Here is a 21,103-nt window from a genome sequence, read left to right on the forward strand (position 1 = left end):
TGTTATATCATTTTTTTTTTGTTTATTTTTGCAAATAACTAAAGCAACAAATGTTTGCTTTGTTTTCTAAATTATATGGAACCCGGTGTTGCGTTTTACGCATCAATCATTTCTTTGTTCGGCATGATGAGTAGCTTCTAAGGACATAAAATTCTCATTAATCATCCAAGAAATGACAAGGTACTAGGCATTGCTCATTTATCACTGAAATGTAGAAAATTTTATTTCTTGAACCATAGGTCCATAACAAAGACAAATTAGATTACTGGAAACAACTCACAAGAACAGTGATCTCACATGTGAGGAGGACCACAAGACACTTCAAACATTACAAACACACTTTATTTAGGCCTACAGAAAAGCTTGCCTTCGAACCACACACATTCAAACTTCCAAGGTAGTCCTGGCCTAACGACAATCTCAGTCATTGCAGCAGCGATACAGGATGAATTTCTCCATGGGACGCTTGCATTGGGCACAAATCACCTGATGCTTGATCCGGCCATTGTCGCCGGGAGGATGAGACGAGTGCAGTGCTCATGGGTGTGGTATGGGATCAATGCATTTGTCAGCGCTGGAATGAATCCTTCAGTCTCCACAGTTTCCTTCCATGCGTCGAACTGCGTCAGGCAGTCCACAAGCTTCTTCCCCTGGGACTTCACCATCTCCACCGAGCCCCGGCTTATGACGCCCAGCCCTCGTCGCTTCCGTCGAAGCTGAGCATGGTCATCACCTCCTGCATGATGGTGTCATCCTCAATGCTTTTTCCATGCTGCATCTTGGATGCCACATGCTCTCCAGCCTCACCCAGAAGAACCACACCATCACCGGGTCTTGCCAGTAGCCACTGAGCTTCTCCGCCGCGATCACCCCCACGGCTTTCTTCACTCGCTCCTTCGGATTGCTCTTCCCCACATACACCATCTCTAAGGGGATTTTTGCCTCCTGCGCCACCCTCCTCAAACTTGTAGCAAACCTCCGAATCCAATCGATGTCCTCGCCGCCATACAGGCAAACATACCGGCCTTCTCTCACCTGCCATGCATAGAGTAAATTGAATATGAGAGCAAGGTACGTACGCTGTTTTGATACCAAGCTCCATACCAATACCAATATTATTACTATATTGATATGGTACGGACTGGTTTGATATACTGAGTGTCAATTCACTCTCTATATCATATACCGTTATCGAACCAGTACGGTATGATATATTTGCATAATAGAATGAGATTTTGAATTCATACCCATGTTAGTATCACAGGATCGATTTCGTCGGCGAGGAATTCAAGCCGCCAAGTCTCCTCATTCCAAAGAGCTGCCTCCCTATTGCTGGTAAAAGGGAAGGCTAGAGTGCCCCATATCCACATCATGTGGAGGGCATTAGGATTCACTACCTTTCCCTGAGGATCCAACACCACTAGCAGAGGCTTCTTCTCGAAGTGCCACACATCCCTGATGTATTTGATCACAGCTCGATCGAGCAGCGAAGGGTGGTGCATTAAGTACCATGGCATCATGGATGCCAAGCGATTGAAAGTCTCCTCTCTGCCGCTGTTCCATGGGATGTGCCTATCAATGACCGGTAACCAGACAATCTCATAGGGCCTCTCGAGCTTCCCTTGATGTGTATCGTTGTATATCTGAACGAGAACTAGGAGTTCTTCCTGGGGAATGTCGAGGTCCGAGATGAACAACATAACGATCTTTCGTCTCAGCATATCAACACCAACTCTTTTCTTTCTAGTACCATCAGAGAGGGAAGATCATCCTTTGACTGCATTAATGCCCTAAGGATCTTCAAGTTATCAAGATGGGCAACTTCGAAGAGACGCGCAAGTGTTTGGTAAGTCTCGATATGCTTCTTCTCATCTGCATCAACGGATAAGATGTACTTTCTAAATTAGAAGGAGCACATCATGTTTAGGATTCACAAAATCAACAGGTTAAATCTACTTTAGCTGAAGAATTTTAGAGCTCCAAATGCGAGGATTTGCGGGCGTGTGTTTATTCTCACCTCAGTTATACCACTAAATAGATTTTGGATGCTTATATAGAGCTAAAAATCCAAATAATACCTTCCATCTAGCCTTTTGAGTGAGCTACTGAATTGTTTCAAATAATATCAGAGTAGATCCAGCCCATAGCCTATATGGACTACAAGACACAGGCTCATCGAGGTTGACTACGAGCCGATTATGGTGCTTATAATTAGATTGAATTGATTTGAATCTTGGTGAGGACGTCGGACAGAAGCGGGGGGAGTATGTGAGGATTCGTACGGACGTGTGTTTAGTCCTACAACAGCTATACACTGAGTAGATCCTGAGTACTTATAATATAGGATCAAGAAACTCAAATAATACCTTTCAGCTAACCTTTATAGGTGTGGTATGGGTTGTTGTTACATCAAATATGCTCTTAGCTTAAATCAAGAGAATATATTTAGGATTTAGGTACTAACCTATATGGTGATGGCACAAGGCAAGTTGCTTAGTAAGGTGCCTATGAATGTTGCTAACTTTGTGAGCTAAACTCGACAATTCCCATGCCTCAGTGGTGGAGCTGATGTACCTGTGAAAAAAAATAAGAATAAAGAGAACAAAAGTTAGAGTTATTCTGAGTTTTCTGTTATTGATGCAGGTAAGAGCATGAACTTACTCATGGCCAAGGCCTACGAGCATAATGATCTGAGAGGAACAAGCTACAATACTTCTAATGGTCCAGTAGACAGCAGTTGGGATATGGGTCATGGCCATCGACATTCAGGGGATTCAGGGGAGATATATTCTGAGGGGAGCTCCTTGAACTCAACAATGCACTTTGTAACATCCACCATGGCCTTGATGAGGTTGTTAATGGCGTCAAATCTTGGCTTAGAAGATGGGTGTGCTCAAAAATGTCAGGGAGCTGCTTAAGTAGTGACACAGATTTCGCCAGGGGATTGATGGTATGAAGCTGGGCTGTCAGCCAGAACTCCCCATAGGTCACTGCAAAAGCTGCTAAAACTAGGATAACCTTTGCGTCCCATGCATAGTTCGACAACGTGTGCAACAAGGCGATCGTCGTTGCATGGGCATCGGCACCGCTCGTGCACTTGTTACGTAATCTATAACAATATGGTGGAAGAAATAAAATAATAAATGTATGCTGTTACCCAAGACTTGTTGCATAGATTTTCCAGATAATGATCTTGAACTAAGATGTGAGAGCAGGCAAAAGACATCTTATCAGTAGAATTTCTCTGAAATCTCACCAAATTTAACTAGCAATAACCTAGTTTAATGCTTGAAGAGAGAAGAATGCTGGAAAAATGGTAGGGAACGGAGAACAATCTCAAAAAATATAAGTTAATGTGATATCTACGGATAAAATTTATGGTTTGGTCATGAGGTTAATTTCATTAACCTCAGCAGCAATCCTGTGAATGGGGTACGCGAGGGCTTCGAGCATTCCAACAACTGCAGCATGATGCGCTCTGTCTTCCATAACCTCCAAGTGAGTGTGCGGCGTCTGCACACCAAGAAGAACAACGACAACAACAGTAAAGTTTGTGAGCTTATTGTAAGGATGAAGGAAGAAAGAGCTTTGCTACTTGCTTCTATTGTTGTGTCAGCAGTGCTGCCGCATGATTACAGTGTTTTCACAATGCCAACAGGATTTCTTGTCTGTATTCTGATATGATCTACATGTGGGTAAGCTTCATTTCTAAAGGAATTGCCAAAAATTTTTAGTTCTGACCTATGATGAATTCTCAAGGTGGCAGGCAGGACAGGGAGATTAAGACAAATGCTAGTCTTAATCTTGGACCTGTCAAAATTTTGCCCTATTTTAGTTCAAACCCGATCTGCTCCATTTGAAATTTGAACAATTTTAGATTTTCAATCCCACGATCCGATCCGACCCCGACCTAAATCTGTAAAATTATTTGAGCCTACGAAGGTGCAAACACAAGTTCTGAAGCCAATGGATGGGTTGATCCGAAGAAAATCCGACCCGGACCCGAACTAAACCCAAATTTTTTGGGTTGGGTTCGGATTATACATGGATCCGACCCAACCGAAATAATTCATTGGATCAAAATTGTAACAGTGGACCTGACCCGACCTGATCCGATATTCAATGGGGTCGGATCTGGGTCCAAAATTAGGACTAGAACAAAAAACCAAATTGGATCAGGGTCACTCATGATCCGACCTGACCCGACCTATTTGTACTTCTATAAACAATATGATTCCTCAAACATCCAAGGACAGCAAACTCAGCTGAACTCATCAGTCATGAACCAGCAAATGCTTGATAAGTGGTGGTGCAACATGATTACTAAAAATTTTATGATCTTATATTTTCATGCCAACTAGTTTTATATTAGCAGTTTTTTATAATTTACATTAATATATATATATATATTTATTTATTTATTTATTTATTTAAGAACTAGAATGGAGAAGCCTGGCCAAGTTTGGGACGAGGGCAGAACTAGAATCTAGGTCATTGGTACTAACCTCCAAAGAGTTTACGAGTAGCAGTTGCTCGCGCCTCAATCTACTTAAAAGTTAATACTTCTTAATTTTCTTTTTTATATTTTTAAAATTTTTATTTATCATAATATTATCTATTAATCTTTCTAAAATAACTATTTTTATAATTTATAACCCTTTTTTCTAATTTTAGTCACCTGATCCATTGATTCAGCTTTTCACTTCAATTGTATTCTAGGCTTACAAAAGTGGAAAACCCATGAATTCCAAGCTCTATTATTGGCTCGGACTAGAATGGAAGAAACTTTCTTACATGGGCTGACAGGCGTGGGCTTTTTCGTTGATCCCTTGGCTCCAATGGCTTGACCACCTATTGGCCAATTGCCATCCACACATCGAGTTAAGTGACTGGGCCGAAGCCTAAAAATATAACTGTCTATATACATAACATGAGCTTTGTTTCATCACCATAATTTGATGGCTCAGCAGAACTTAGAGTCATCTAAAAGGCCAATCTCAAAAAAAAGAAAAGAAAAAGAAAAGAAAAATATATATATATATATTGAATTTAAGGGAGCTTGTCAAATATACCTCTAAAATGGCAGGAGTTGCTCGTTGCATGATGTCCTCAATGAGGTACAACAACGACCTCACATCCACTTCACGGCCATCGGGGAATGCGTTTCAAGGGTTTGCTTCATCACAATATTATTCGTCCGACGATGAGAAGAGGTGACGCTCTCCCTTCATCAGTTGCATCTTCTGCCTCTGCGCCGGCCCCGCAGCCGCCGCCGATGCTGAAGCCAATGCCGATGATGCCATTTCCTCAAGAATTGCTGCACAAAGTAAGGCCTCAAAGGCTGGAGAGTAGTAGCAGGGGCTCTGCCAGCTTGGTTGCTGGTAGGGCACATATTAATAGAGCAAGTATAGAAGCATATGGAATAAAGCCCAAGTGAACCCAACTACCTTGCTTCACGGCCAGGGCTTAATCTAGATCCCTTTGGCTAGAGCCATTCTGTTCGATCGTGGGGCACCCTTGCTGGTTCTTTCCAGTCTTAAAGTGATACCTCGTAGTTCGTGCCTCATAAGTCTAGCTTTGCTTTGCATGGTATGTAGCTAAAGGGTAAAGGCTATGTTCCACACAGCTCCTCTTGGAAGCTAGTATCTTCCAATTCCATTAAAGAGCTTGCGATCTTGTTGATCTCTAAGCCACGAAGAAACACAACCATGGAGATGAAAGGAGAGAAGCATGAGGGAAGTTTCAAGCATTTTTGTGCGTGTTTTCTGGGTGAAGCAAAAGAAACATCATGTAATGGGATACATTCTTTTCTTATTGCTTTGACAAAGTGAGATCAGGCTTATGATGTTGGCTTTGAGATTTATTATTATATTATATTATTATTATTTATTTTTATTTTTTTTGGGTACAACGGCGGTTCATATTCTACGGGCATGGATGCGGCTAATAAAATTAGAAAACAAAAGACCAGATAAAGGACCGGACACTATGTCACAATCCATCCAAACGAAGTCTCCAGAATTGTGAAGTGCATAAGAAGCCATCTAGTCTACTGCAACGTTTGCTTCTCAGTAAACGTATATGACCTGATGAAAACCACACTCCTGCAGAAGTCTACGAATGTCGAGGAGCAGCGGCCTGTCCTTGCCTGTGCATCTCCGATTCCGAATCTAGTCAATCACCGTAGCCGAACCAAAACTATCAACCTGACCCATCCTATTTGGGTCGAGTTTAGGTCGAGGTTTCCTCCTGCCTTTTTTGGGTTATGGGTCCGTATGGGTTGATTTTTAGATCTGAAATGTTGAATGGGTCAAAGCTTTGACTCGGCCTAGTTCATGAAAATAAAGTTCTAATTAGATCAAATTAATTAGATTGAATTAAGTATTTTTTTTTAGATAAGATTTTTTTTGGATGATTACTCTTTTTCTTGGTATTAGTTTAAATAAAGGTTCTGTGAGGATGTGGTCAGTACTTGGTCTATTTAACCAACCTAACTTGGGCTTGGCCCAATTGGTTGGCCCACGCATATCCCACATATGAGCGGACGATAGAAGACTCCCACATATGGAGGTCGAAAATAGTGTCCACGCAAAGAAGAACAGTCCTAGAGCTCTTCTATAAGAAGGTCTCCCCTCCCCTCATGACCACCCACCATCGATCACCGCCACCTCCTTCTCCCTTTCTTCTATTGAGTTCTGCCGCATCGTGTTCTTGTGCTTTCCGCCACTGCTCGCCGAAGATGAGGTAAGCACCACCACCCATGGATTCTCCCTCTCCGCTACTTTTTTGTATATAAGATCATGGCTACCGATTCAATTTTAGCAAAAAAACACCAGATTTCCATCACCATTGTCGTCCTCTATTCCGCTCCTGTTATCTTCTCTTTTTTCCCCTTTTACCAGCCACTGGTGTCACTGCCCATTGATGCAAGACCCTTTGCCAAGTTTCTTGGCATCTCTGTGATCCTGCATGGTGAAGTCATGGCCACCGATGAACAGCCAGTGCCCAAAATAAGGAAATCTTTGTTCCCCTATTTTTCTGACCCTTTTTTCTTTGTTTTCTCATCAGTTGGTCGCTGCACCGAATGTTCACTATCTCCCGCTCTAGCAACCTCTATCTCTCCTTCTTCTAAGAGAGGCAAAGCATCCCTCTTTCACTCTCTTATTTCTCCCTCTTCTTCTCTCTCTAAGAAGATCCTTGGACCCAGTTCGTGTCCCATCTCTCTTTTTTTATGGATCTAACTTAACCCAAATGAAGTGGCTCTGAGCTGCCTTGGTACCTACACAGCTTGTCGACCCATCACCCCAGCCTTTGTCAAGCATTCTTGAAATCTTAGACCCTAATTAAATTTTGCTTCATGATCCACCGATTGAGTCGCTTAAATCTAACCCAATCAGAGCCACCAAACGCCGTCACCCGGCCAACCGCCCTCTTTTTCTCTCTCTTTAAATTTTAATACCATTGAATTTATTAAATATGAATTAATTGCGCCTTGCATGGTATTGAATTGATTCAAGTAATTCACTCAGTTGAATTTTAAGAATTCAAGATGAAAGAAGTAGGTAATCTTTACCCACCTCATTAGTTTTCAAACTACCAATAATAGTAGTTTATTATGGCTAGGAGTGAAAAGTCATTCAGGCTTGGAAATCATGCTAAGAGGCTTTCGTAGTAGAATTTTCATTGATTATTTTATTATGAACTCGTACTTAATAATTTTATGGATTTTAAAATATGGGTTTTTGAAGATATGAGAATCTTGGTTGTGAAGGACCGAACTAGATCCGATCCACTAACCGGCCTGGAATGGCCCGAAGGCCCGTATAGGATCCGAACAGGGCAAAGCCCTGCTTGAACACGGAGAGGAGGAGGAGGATGACTCCTCGAACTCTGCTGGAGACTAGGAAACCCTAGTCTCCACTCTATATAAAGCCCTCCTAACTCTCCTTCAAGCACCATCGACGATCGTTGACCACCGTCACCTTTTTTTCCTTCTTTCTTTTTCTTGTGCGTCGTCCGCCTAGGGTCATTATGCCGCCAAAAATCGGGCTACCAAAGCTGAGTCAACGCCTTGTGCTTCCTCCCTTCCCTTTTTCTTCTTCCCACAATCCAAAATAATGACTCACAGCTGAGAAATTAGACAAAAATCAACCGACAAAAGGGGACCCAATTTTTCTCCTATTTTTATTGGTCCTTCTTTTCCCTTTTCCAACCACCGCTGCAGCAGCATTCGTCGCCGAGAGCCCCAACCACCTCCCTGCATCTGCCCAGACCCCAGCCGCCGGTGAGTGACAGGGATACGAATCCACCAATCCAAGACCACCTCTATTCTGCCCTATTTTTGATCATGCTCTCCCTTTTTCGGCCATCGGTCGCCAACGCCGACTAGCACCACCTATAGTTGAACCTCCGACAATATTGCCAGCACTCCGACATTGACCCCCACCGTGACCACAGCCATCGGCCCACTCCCTTTCTCCCTTGTTCACCAAGAAAGAAAGAAAGAAAGAAGAAGAGGAGGATGGAGAGAGACCATCCTCTCCTTCTCTTTATTTTCTCTCTCTTCTTTCTCTATCACTACTTGTTTCTCTTTGTAAAAAAACCCATGAATCCTAGGGGTTCTATTCACCTATTCTACAAACTTGAGATGACCCCACAAAGAGATCCTAAACCGCCCTAGTGCGCAGCCCGTCTACTGAACTGATCACCTCGGTCTTATTAAGTATCCCTGGAACCCACTGATGATAAACTCTATTGAATGACCTTTGCTCTGATCGAGTCTATACCCCATGATTCATTAATCAAATTGCTTAGACTTGACCTTTCCGGACCACCGAACACTATCACCAAACCAACCATCTTATTTTTTTAGTATTTTAATTCTATTAAAATCATCAAACAGAAATTAATTTTGCTTTTAATATTTTAAATATGGTTAACTAATTTGTCTAGTGAAGTTTGACGGTCTAAGGTGAAAGAGGTAAGTAGATCTTACACTCATTATTTTTCAAATGATCATTTTTTCGTGCATAAATTTTTTTATGAAAATATCATGCTTTTCTTAAAATTATGAATTAACATATATGTTATAAAAATCATGCTTTATTATAAAAAATAGTTTCATTAATATTTTAATAAAAATATCTTTGTTATGAAATATGAATATGATCATGCCATTTAGTATTTTTTATCTATTTATATGTATGTTTTAAGAAAAAGATATAAGTTTTCTAAAAGCTCTCAAATAGCTATGTATAATTTCTAGAATTAGAAAATCGATACTCTGAAGTTAGCATCCAACGAAAATGCCCCTTCGCCAATGATTAACATTGGTAATGAATACAAACTATGATATTTTATCGATGATGAACACGGGCCGTGTCATGGGTACAAAGTGACCATAGCATGAATATCTCTGAGCAATATTTTGAACTATAATATAGTTAAATAATAGAAGAATGATTTATAAATTAATTTGCAAAATAACTTGGAACCATGTTTATATAATATGAATGGTTTATGCTTGCATGATTAGTTTTATGACTTGTTTTAATATATTGTACTATAAAATGCTTTATTTTATAATATTTGTTATTTTTTAAATGATGCATTATATGGAAAAACTTATGCTTGATCTAGTAAGATAGAGTAAGATTTACTTATCGAGCTTTATCGCTTATATATCTTATTTTTATTTTTCTCTCTAAGCGAATAGGGTCAATAAGGATGAAGAAATATTAAGAATTATCGGTTGGTATTTATGTTTGATGTAGATACTCGGAACCAATATTAGTTGCATTTAATGAATAATAAACTTGAACTTTTATTTATTATATTTTTTTTGAGATAAATTTGAAAGTTATGATGAATTTGAAAGTTAATTGAAATGTTTAGTTTCTTGATATCGTCGGTTGTACCCCTCGGTAGCACAGCCATGTCATGCTCCAGATTCGCACGACATTAGGTTTAGAAACTCTATACCAGCAATTTGATTCTTATTTAATTAATGAGAGGCTTTGGACCATTATTATTATGTTTTGTATAAGTAGAATTTTTATACATATGATTGGCTTTATGTTATTGTGGGTGGTACCCTACAGTAGCATGGTTATGTTATGTTCCGAATTGGGGAGTGACAAGTTTGTAATCTTAGTACCAGATCCTTACCTATACCGTGCTGGTAAAGTATCGATATGCCTAATACAGGGTTCGATTCAACATAACGAGTCTTTGTTCGGTAATGATACGATACAGTATGCTCGATACAGGTGTATGCACCAATATAGTGAATGTTTTAATTATTTCAGAAATTACCTGAAAATTCTTTAGTTTCTTTCAAGCCAAACAAGCCAAAATAGCATTATAGCCATCATATCCCAAACTTTCATTCAAACTCTCCACATGCTTCTTTCTCCATTGACAAAAAGCTCAGTAGTAGATTGCAGGCTTCTGCAAATCTTAAAGGGATGATAGAAATCTTTTGACATACCTGCAATCCCTTAATAATGAATAAAGAGATGGCCAACTATTTCTTATTTTCTGATACTTTTCAACAGCTAGCAAGCCCATTCCAATAATGTTTCTAAAGTTTTCTCTAGTTAACAACTTGTTGCTTACCATAGCCAAACAAATATAGGAACCTTTCAAGAAAATGTATCTTTAGATTGGTAGGAAACGCAAACAGAGAACCCCTCCACAATGTAGAAAACATAGAAACCTTTAATGGAGGAGACCCCTACGTACTTTGTTCCATTCCAAACTAAAATTTATTCCAACCTCTAGTCACCAAGACTTCTGCAAGATGTTCAGTGTTTGCTGTGACTCCTCTTCCTCATCCTCAACAAGCACACATTTGAGCTTCAACCAAATTTTAGGGCAGTCATTTTTCCAACTCTAATCCAAAATCAAACTCTTAATTTCTTCTTCTAACTCGAGCTTAAGCAACAAATCGAAGTCTCTTAAAGAAAATTTGCATCTATGTCCACTAATACTATGTACCAAAAATCTTATTATTCAAAATATTTTAACTAAGATAACTAACCAACTCTGGAATCTAATGTTGATGTCATATATAACCAGAGCAATCGATGACTTAATTTCCAATTACCTAAGCAATTTGTGTTACTCATAAATTAACTTTTTCTATAACCAGGGCAAGCCATCTTTCCCACTATCATCTAGTGCATATATATTTTCTTAACAATCTTGAATTGATCTATGTTGCATTTTGTCTTCTTATCGTCCCACCAATATCTAACAGATGCTTGCAAACCACTTTTATAATACATTCTTGCAAGGCATCATCTTCATTGCACCAAGGGGAAGAAAAAATATTAATAATTTAAAATTAGTATTGGACAAAACCTCCACAATTTCTATAAAAAAAGTACATATTCTCAAGCAGAATAACATGATGCATAAAGAGGATAAGGACCAAAGAATCACTTAAGAAATATGAATGATACCCAACAAATCTTCCACATCACAAGCCTCCATTTTCTATAGTTTAATTCTTAAATAAACCTTTTACACAGGCACATCCAACATCCTAACTTAACTATTTGGCTTTATTTGGATCATGAATATGAAACATGGGAAAGCAAACTTATACCTATTGGAATAGTTACACCACAACTTGTTCTAATTTCTTTTTGGCTACCAAATTTAAAATGACTACAAAATATGGGTCGTTTAATTGATAAAAAAGGTAAAAAGTAAGCATAAAAGATATCTTTATGCTAATGGATAGCTTATGATAGCTTATGTATGGAATAGCTAGGGTTGTCATAGCACATTTGGCTAGTATAATTACTCCTAAATTGTCTTGTTTTCCAATATCTTCTTGGAAAGCATAAGATATGACATCTCTATCCCTACTCTAACTTTTTATAAGAAACATGTAGTTCTACCTTAAAATTTTCAAGAAGGATTCTAGCTGACAGCCCAAAATCTAAGCATATCTTTTAACCTTCCCTTGAATATTACTGAAAAAAATCAGAGAGTTTTACTAGATTTGTCTTAAGTCCTACTAAGAGTTCCAATCATCTAGATGAGCTTGAGTGCATGGATGGAATTCTTATTCAGTTTCACCAAAAATCGGAATACCATTTGCGAACTGAATTACCATGGGGCTACAAAGACACCTAGACTTTAAACAATTCATAAACATTTTCTCTGACTAGGCCAATGATAGGATATTGCTAAGGAAATGAACCACTAAGACAAAAAGGTATGGAGATAGAGAATATCCCTAGCACAATTCTCATTTCTAAGAAATCCAAGCTCCGGGCTCTTCATTAATAACAAAAGATGTTTTAGTAGTTTCAAAAAATTGACTTTATTCCAAGAGACCCATCTTGCACCAAAACATCAATACTTCAACACATTTAAAGTCCTAGCCCACCATATTATATATTTTTTTAAATCAAGTTTAACCTGATCACAACCCCTTCTTAGTAGGTGTGTTGAAATGGATATGACCTGTGATCTATAATAAAAGCATCTACAATCGTACTACTAGCCAAGAAAGAAGATTGATAGAAATCATGAAGTCTTTTGCAACAAACTTCAACATGTTTGTTAACACCTTCATGAGAATGTTCATCAAGGTAACAAGCTTCAAATTCCTCATTTATTTAGCTAAAGACTTCTTAGGCACCAGAGCAATGAAAGACTGGTTGTCCAAAAACTTCAACCTTTCCCTACAAGGAAAGAAACCAAGTCAACTCAAATGGAATCCGAGTACTTTAGAAAAATAATTAGTGGAAAACCATCAGCTCCAAGGCTTTATCCTCTGGCATGTCATTAATAACTACCTTAATTTCCACCTTAGTGAAAGGGATTTCCATCCCCATAAGATCAACTATTTGCTCTGGGTATAATCTTCCCCAATCAACTTTCAATGCATGCTCTTGCAGCTCTTTAAATAAATGAAGGTCAACACTAGACATGCTTGACTTTTAGTTTTCAACTCTATCAACCTCCACTTTTGAGATCCAATTCTTTCTCCTTCTTGCATTGGCAACGTTGTGGGAGAAACCTGCACTTTTATCCCTTGCTTAATCTCTTTAGCCCACTATTTCTAGTGTATCTCTTGCTTTGCCACCAAATTCTCTAGAAATTTCTTAGCAAAAATCCTCTCCTACTCATTCACATAAAGAAGTTTGTTTTTCTCTTCAACGTCAAGCAACAATATTTCCAAAAGCTTCTTTTTCTCTTCCAAAAGCTTACCTAAATATAGTTTACTCCATTCTTTCTAGATTGCCCATTTTTTCTCTATTTGGCTACTAGAGTAGATATGTGATTAGGTCATTTGTGATGCATAGATATCACTTATGTATGTAAGGATGGCCTATGTTAGCTTTGGATTGAAACTATGAAAGAATAATTTGAGAATTAATTATACCATATGACATTTAATCTAAACCTAGAACTTATAAAGTGGAGGAATTATTTCAAAATTTAAAAGGCTATAATACAAATTCATACTAAAATATAGCTAGTAACTTGTTGCCTTACTATCAAAGGGCTCCATTATCATTGAGACATACCAAGTTACACCATCATTGCATGCCATGACCATTCCACTAATTGGGCTCACCGTTGTCCCCATAATCAACTAAAGCTTGAATGAAACCCACCATGCAAGGCAAAATGTGAAGAGTTGTCCCTAAATAAACAAGTTTTTTTTATTGATAATAAGAGGGGCCACACACAGGGTATTTAGAGGCTCTAAGACAGCTTCAGTTGATAAGGTCAACAAGCTGTCCTCATTATTCAGAAAAACTCAAAAAAGAAATCCTAAGACCACCTAGATAAGACTCATTGTGTGGATGCTTCTAGAAGCAAAACAAATTCGATAGCATACTTATTTCTATCTAAGTTGATCTAACACATACTAACTGCCATTCAAGTTGATCTCTAGTGGCATACTAATTGACATCAAATTGACTTGGACCTATCCTGATCTGACTTCAGAGATATTTGAAAATCCAATTAGATTAAATTATATGGTTAGTGCTTTCCAAATTAATTGGACAGCATTGGAACTACTTTCTGATTATCTGATAGTTGACACCTTGCTATCTAATTTTTGCACCTAGATTGCACTGATACTAATTCAATATTTTACCCATAACTTCCTTATCTATCTTAGCTCTAATTAAGATAATTCAAGTGGTGTTGCAAGGCTTTCTCAATGGAAAATATGATAGAAGTAGTTTAAGTCTAAAGCTCAATCTATGATAATCAAGATGAAGCCATATTTTAGACTGATATGCATTAGATTACACAATACTACAACTTCATTTAATTTTATATTGAACCCTTTTGACAATACTACAACTTCATTTAATTTTATATTGAACTTTTGACACTGGATAGTCAAGTGTCACTTTGGGTACCCCTCTTGGTTGGTCATAGATGGTCCAAGGATTCTTAGGAGCCTTGCAACAGTGTGTCTTGTCTCAATATGATTTCCATTATGTCCTTAATATCGTCATCTTTGGTGATATTTGGCCTATTTCAATATTCTTTTTAGACTTTAGTTATGAAATTTAATGTTTAAAGGGCTAGGATCATCATACCATAGGATCAATTGTCTTCAATGTATTATGGACTCAAAATCTCAAGCATTGATTATCGTTTTGGATGGAGACTTTCTTCTAATAATCAAATAACTTTGGAGGTTCAAGCTTAGCTTGCTAGGTGCTATAGTTTGATAGAGTAGACTAGCACTTTGTTTACCTTCTCATGCTCTTCCTTTGTCACCTTCTTCCACTCTTCATCGGATCTCGGTAGTAGCTTGATCCTTCTCCTACTTAGAGTGAAGGTATATGTATTTTCATGACCATTGTAGAAAGCATCATGATCTTAGATCCATAGTCAACCCATAAAGACGTGACTAACCTTCGTGGTATCATGTCCCAACAGACTTCTTCTTGTTGCACTTGAAAGAGACGAGACACTTGCTATTTGCAATATGGCTTGGTCATCGACTCAAACGACTTGGTATGGTACTGGCTAATAAATAATTGTAGCCTAAGTTTATTAATAAGCTTCTTGGAGGCCATGTTCTTACTACTGCTACCATCGATGATGATTGATGGAGAGATCCTAGTAGACAATAGGATGATGGAAGATGTTATTGTACCTCCAATCCATCTTTTTCTCTTCCTAAGGTGCCACAAAGACTTGGTAAAGAATGAGGGAGCAATAGCTAGGCTCTTCTACTTCATTGACAATGGGCTTATCCTCTTGTGTGTCCTTAAGGTCTTCTAGAGCTGACTCAATATCTTCTTAATGAGATCGGTGTGTTCTACCTAACTTGGCTAGTAACAATAAGAGTTTGATTAAAACACTATGCAACTACATGAGCATAACCTCTAGACTTGTAGTATTAGACACCAGATTTAGTTACACTCAAGGTGGTTCTTATCTTCAACTTATCAATGTTGGGCTTGGATGGGGCATCCTTAAGGAGCGAGTCAATAGGGCTAGTTTTGAGATTGCTAACATTGGGCATAGGTTGGACCTCCACTTGAAAAGCTATCCTGAGGTCTTTATTCTTCAAGAACCCTTCAACCTGCATAGCCAACTAGTAAGCCTCATCAAGATTTTTGATCTAGGCTACTACATTCTAGTCCTATTGCAAAATGGATATAATTTCTTAGTACTCTTGGATGATATAATTCATTATTTAATCTGAATGGATATATGGTTTTCCAACTTCTCTCTCACCTAGGTCCGATGTGATGAGCCTGTTGCTATAGCTAGCACAGTTGTCCCCTATAGTGGACCACCTGATGCAGGCTAGGCCTTTAAGCTTGGCCCTTATAAATTAGACTTGCTTCTAAATAGACAAATAGTAATAACTAAATTAGTCATCAATCAAAGATAGTCAGTCAGAGAAGTCATCGTCTCCAACTTCCTAAAAAACTCATCCATGGTCAAGCACACAATTTTATTGTGAATCCTATTGTCTTCTTCCTCATCAGATTTTTGATATTGGTTGTTGATGCAGCAATTCTAACTTAAAAAATTAGCAACATCAGGCTCTTTGTAAAGGTTGTGTTGAGCTATTGGTGCTATGTGATGCAGGGCTAGGAGTACTTGAATGAGGTTAAGACCATTGGTAGTGACGCCTAAAGCTATCTCATGATTTTAATGCTCTCGACCATCTTTGTCTCAAGCCATTCAATACTAAAGTTTGCATTATTGCTCAGGTCCATGGTTGACAAGGCTCAATGTTATTATTGGTGCAATGCTATAGTGAGTTTGCAACCACTGCAAAGGTGCATGCACAGTCACGTACATGATTAAAATTGAATTTATAGTCGGAGAAGCTCCCAGCTAGCCAAAAGGCTATAGAGTTTTTTGCTATCATATGTCTTGTAACAATGTATAGTTGCTGACTTGGGGTTGCCACTTATTGATAGTGAACTCTTGCCATTGTTTGTATCTAACAGTAAAGGCAATATATGTTACCAATCCATATCTATGTATCGGTACAAAAGATATATCCCCCCAGTTTGTATTAGCATAAATGGCATGTCTTATAGAACTCACCACCTCGTCTTCTTCGATACCTTGACCATCATCCCATGTGCTCTTTCATCGGCATCATCATCCTCTTCATAGCCTGACATTTGGTCCATCTTTATTAGCACCCTGCGGACGCCCCTCCTCCTCCCCATCCTTGTTTGCCACCCTGTCCATCTCTTCCTTCCCTTTATGGGCGCTATAAGAGAACAACCCCCTCCCTTATTGCTACTCTCACCAGTAATCCCTTTATGAACATCGCCACCCTCCTCCATAACTCTATCACGAGTCATACCTCATCTTCAACCCCACATCGCTTATATGACATCTTCGCCTATAAGCCCCACCTCAACTTGCTACCGTTGATGAAGCTCCTTTTCCTCTTGGCCTCCCTTTCTCTGATGTTTTTCCATGTATACCTCATCAATTTGAACCCAATTTTCGTCACTTTATATATTTTGGCCACCATATAAAGGAAATGTGTTGTTAGATATACAAAGGGATAATTTGGCTTGAAAAAGGTTTAATACACGAAACTACAAAATTGGATAATATATTTTTTTTCTTGCAAAATCGATCTTCAAGGAGATTTTTTTTCCAAGATGCACTATGAGCTTTATAACTATCCATATGCTTACATGAAACATGTTTTACTGAAATTTAGGTTTTAGGGTTATCTATTAAAAAATTAAAAATTAAGAAAAAATTAAGAGAATAGATACTTCATAGACAATGGATAAAGTATATCAAATGGCTCTACGTGAATCAATATCTCAATCTATGTGCAATGTATAAGATATACGAGGTAAACCACTTTCAACATCCTAATCTCTTATGCATACGGTTTAGTCCACAGGCTCTTAAATTTACTAAAACCCATTGTGGCATTTGTCATTCGTATTTTAATAGGAACGTGCAAGGCGCAAACTAAATTGTATCCTCCTCAGAAGGTTAGGATGCGATTTGGCCACAAGAGCATCGACAATGGCAAACTAGCTTTCCAACACTTGGGTCATTATCGATAATGTCTCAATTTTTTCGATCCCAAGAAGATTTCAACTTGATTACCCCATCTTGAGATGAGCCTGAATCATGTAATTTTTAAATTGCATTCCAAAATCATTCATATCAAAACCCGTATCTAAATTTTCCTAACTCCATCTTCTATATTTCCATTAGACAAAATGCCCATCAACAAGACATCCCAACATCTCCTTAGGATTTGATGGAAACCAGACAACTTTAGGGGTGTGTTTTATGAAATGATCCCAAGGCAAAGATTAATCACCTATTCATAAACTAAAGCTCTATTTGTTAAGGGGGAAAAAAACTTGACTTGTTTCAACCAACTTGCTGTTGCAATGTTCCATGGTATTTAAAATAAATAAATACCAAGTTTTTTTAGAGATATGCCTCAGAACTACTAAGTTGATGTGGAAACCGACCAATAAAAGCTCTTCACGAAACCTCCGATCAACTCGTCGAAGCCCACCACCTAGCCGACCTAGAGGCGTGCGTAAGTCTTTCTAATCTCCTCCTAGCTAGTGTTCGGCCATGATCGCGAGCGATTTGCATAACTGCATGGACAAGATGCATGGAGCATGATGCACGGGCGAAAGACCAGCATGTGACCTTTGGATGTGCGATGGGCTACCAAAAATGGTCGATCTACATGGTCGAATTTCTTTGGCGACGGGCACCAATCCTTCACCTATATAAACCATTCCTGGAGACCCTCCAGTAAGTTCTCTCAAACCCTCTTACCTCTTTGTTGTCACTCTGCCACTCTCGTAATACCTCCTCTATTTTGTTAGAGTCCATCTAACTTAGGCATCGAAGGGTTTCTCGCCAAACACTCTCCGACAAGAAGACTTTTTCGTTTTTGCTATTTCAAGCTGAATCTAGCATCGGACGAAGGTCCAAGCATAGTCTCCTCTCCTCTTCCAGTACCACTTCGAGAGCGGCCAGCTTTGGAGCCATCGCCACCCGAGCACAATGTCCACCTCGGGGTGCATCACAATCTTCAGCCAATCTTTGTGCCCTCCGGCAACTTAGGCAGCTCGGCACCTTGGTTGGGCGATTTCAAGCCCAACACTTAGCAAAACATCTTTTAAGACCAAACGTAATCAATACAGTTATTTCTCTCTTTAATAGTTGGTTTTTTTCTTTGCAGCAAAGAAAAGCTTCTTAATTACTATCTAGAGTAATCTGACTACCTCCCTGGTGTTTTGTTAGTAATGCATTCTTTACTTTTTAGAGAATTGGATCCTTCTATTCTACATCCCTACCGCTCAATAAAAAGAAAAAGAAAAAGAAAAAGAATTTTAAGTAATAATTCCACCATAATTGTTCCACTAACTTTATAGAAAAACTGTATTAAAACAATCACTTGAAAAAAAAGGATCCTTTGGTTCTCAACAACATGCCAAATTAAGATAAAGATGATAATTTATACAGCAGAATTTATGTGAAGCACCTTTAATGCTTAATTTGAGATAGCATACAATGGATATCCCTGCTATTTGGCCTTTCCATTGGATCATCATAAGTACAAAAGCAAGCAATTTTCAAAACCAGCAGCATCTGCTCCTCGAACCCATTCCCCAACAGCTTCCGGTCTATGGCCACCCTCGGGTCATCTGACCTGATCGCATTCCGAACCCATTTCACAATGCACAACTCATCTGTTCCCTGAAAGAATTCATCAGTTGGAAACTTGCCACTGACCAGTACTGCAAGAACCACCCCAAAGCTGTATACATCACATTTATCGGTAAACATCAGCGTCTGATAATATTCAGGTGCGATGTAACCTATCGTTCCTGCCACCTTCGATCTCCTTGCACTCCTGATCGAGTCTGGCACCAATTTCGCAAGCCCGAAGTCGGAGATCCGAGCATTTAGATCATCGTCAAGCAATATGTTTGCAGGTTTCAAATCTCTATGAAATATGCGTGGCCTACGTGCTATATGAAGATACTCAAGGCCGGCAGCAACACCAAGTGCGATTTTATATCGGATCGGCCATTCCAGGTTTTTCGATCCATCGGAAGCACCCTTGAGGGCATCATGCAAGCTTCCATTTTTCATGAACTCGTAGACAAGGTAGTGGCAGTTTGGCCGTGACACATGAGCTAAGAGAGGCAGAATATTTGGGTGTCCCAGTTGACCAACTGTTTGGATTTCTGATCTGATTTGCTGCATCTGAAGGTTCAGGAATTTGGTTTCCCCTTCACAGAGCTCTCCTGCATCAATTGCTGGTTGCATTATCCTCTTGATTGCAATCTTCATTCTTCTCACTCCATTGCGTAACTCAGCTTTGTAGACCTCGCCGCACCCCCCACGACCAACGATCTCCAACTGGAGGCCACCTTGTTCCAGCTTTTCCAAGAAGGAGAGATCAATGGACCTGATCATTGGGGTGAATAATGTCGGCCGAGAGTCATCACCAACTTTGTTACAGCTTTTGTTCCTCCTCCAATATCTTACAGCCAACCAGCATAGAAACAAAAGGATAGGTGTTAGAAAACCAACTGCAACTCCTATAGGATTGATATGAAATTTCTGATCCGATGAAGGAACACTTGATTTCTCTGCAGGTGTGTAAAACATGGTGGTTTTGATGAAGCTTTTGTTTGGACTTCTAATACTCCTGCTACCATTACAAGAGGTGATTAGAGAGAGGAAGATGACAGGCAGAGGAAGAAGGGTGACCATGGCCAAGAAGGGAGGTGATGTACTAGGAATTTCTTAGAGGATGAAAATGGCGATAAGAAGACGATTTAACAACTTAGAAATCTAATTCAGAGAAGTCATTCAGACGTTACGCATCACAAAGACTTCCAGCCACATACTCCAAATATCACATGGGTGACGACTTGGTCTAAGCGAGATTTTTATGCCTTCCTACTGCTCTTGAAAGTCTATCTGCTTTTTTTTGAAACTTAGACTCTCAATTATAATTTTGCCCCAATCTACTTTGAAACATATCAAAAAAGTGGGAGAAAAATTTTGTCCCTACAACAAAATCTAAATAATAGATTTTATTCCTTTCAACTTATCTTCTTTTTTTTTTAATAAATTTTTACTTCATAGCCAAATCAAATGTTACCTAAAATAATAATACTGGAACCTATGACTTTCTTAGGTTCTCCCTCTAAGTTCTTGTATTGTATATCCTTTTTCAGGCCGAATACCTGGCCTTTTTCTTCTTATTTCAAAGAAGAGGCCAGTTGACTCCTGATTGTTGGAAAAAAACTCTAGTCTCCTTTGCTAAGTCTCACTTGTAGAAAATGTGTGATCTAAAAAAAATTTGCAAACCCCTTGGCCATATTGTCCGTGGTCAGCAGTCAAGGCGCGTGGGGAACTTTTCCTCCTACTTCTTCACGTTCTGGACGGCAACATGCTACCTACAAAGACTCCAACACCACACACCAGCTTTGTCCAATAAAACACCACCAAGTAATGCAAACCAAATAATACGACACCCTGAAACATCCGGTCAACATCGAAGGGTCCCAAACGACACGCCCTCGTTGACATCAAAGTCTTCCAACAAAATGCT

At 39.0% G+C, this 21,103-nt stretch overlaps 1 protein-coding gene and 1 pseudogene across 1 annotated transcript; both read right to left on the reverse strand.

Moving 5' to 3' along the window:
• Positions 1–361: 361 nt before the first annotated feature.
• On the reverse strand, positions 362–16,832 carry LOC120109548 (annotated as a pseudogene).
• Positions 16,833–18,958: 2,126 nt separating this feature from the next.
• Positions 18,959–20,256, reverse strand: LOC120109550 (leucine-rich repeat receptor-like serine/threonine/tyrosine-protein kinase SOBIR1). The gene has a single exon (XM_039123275.1). It carries the CDS (start codon positions 20,254–20,256, stop codon positions 19,018–19,020), a length of 1,239 nt encoding a protein of 412 aa, XP_038979203.1. The 3' UTR covers positions 18,959–19,017.
• Between the last annotated feature and the right edge of the window lie 847 nt (positions 20,257–21,103).

The sequence above is a fragment of the Phoenix dactylifera genome, unplaced genomic scaffold (assembly GCF_009389715.1).
Source record: "Phoenix dactylifera cultivar Barhee BC4 unplaced genomic scaffold, palm_55x_up_171113_PBpolish2nd_filt_p 002362F, whole genome shotgun sequence".
Classification (NCBI taxonomy): Eukaryota; Viridiplantae; Streptophyta; class Magnoliopsida; order Arecales; family Arecaceae; genus Phoenix; species Phoenix dactylifera.

Bases quoted from the DNA above. Each gene is read 5' to 3' on its own strand.
- LOC120109550 (XM_039123275.1), bottom strand. From the start codon at position 20,256: ATGGTCACCCTTCTTCCTCTGCCTGTCATCTTCCTCTCTCTAATCACC.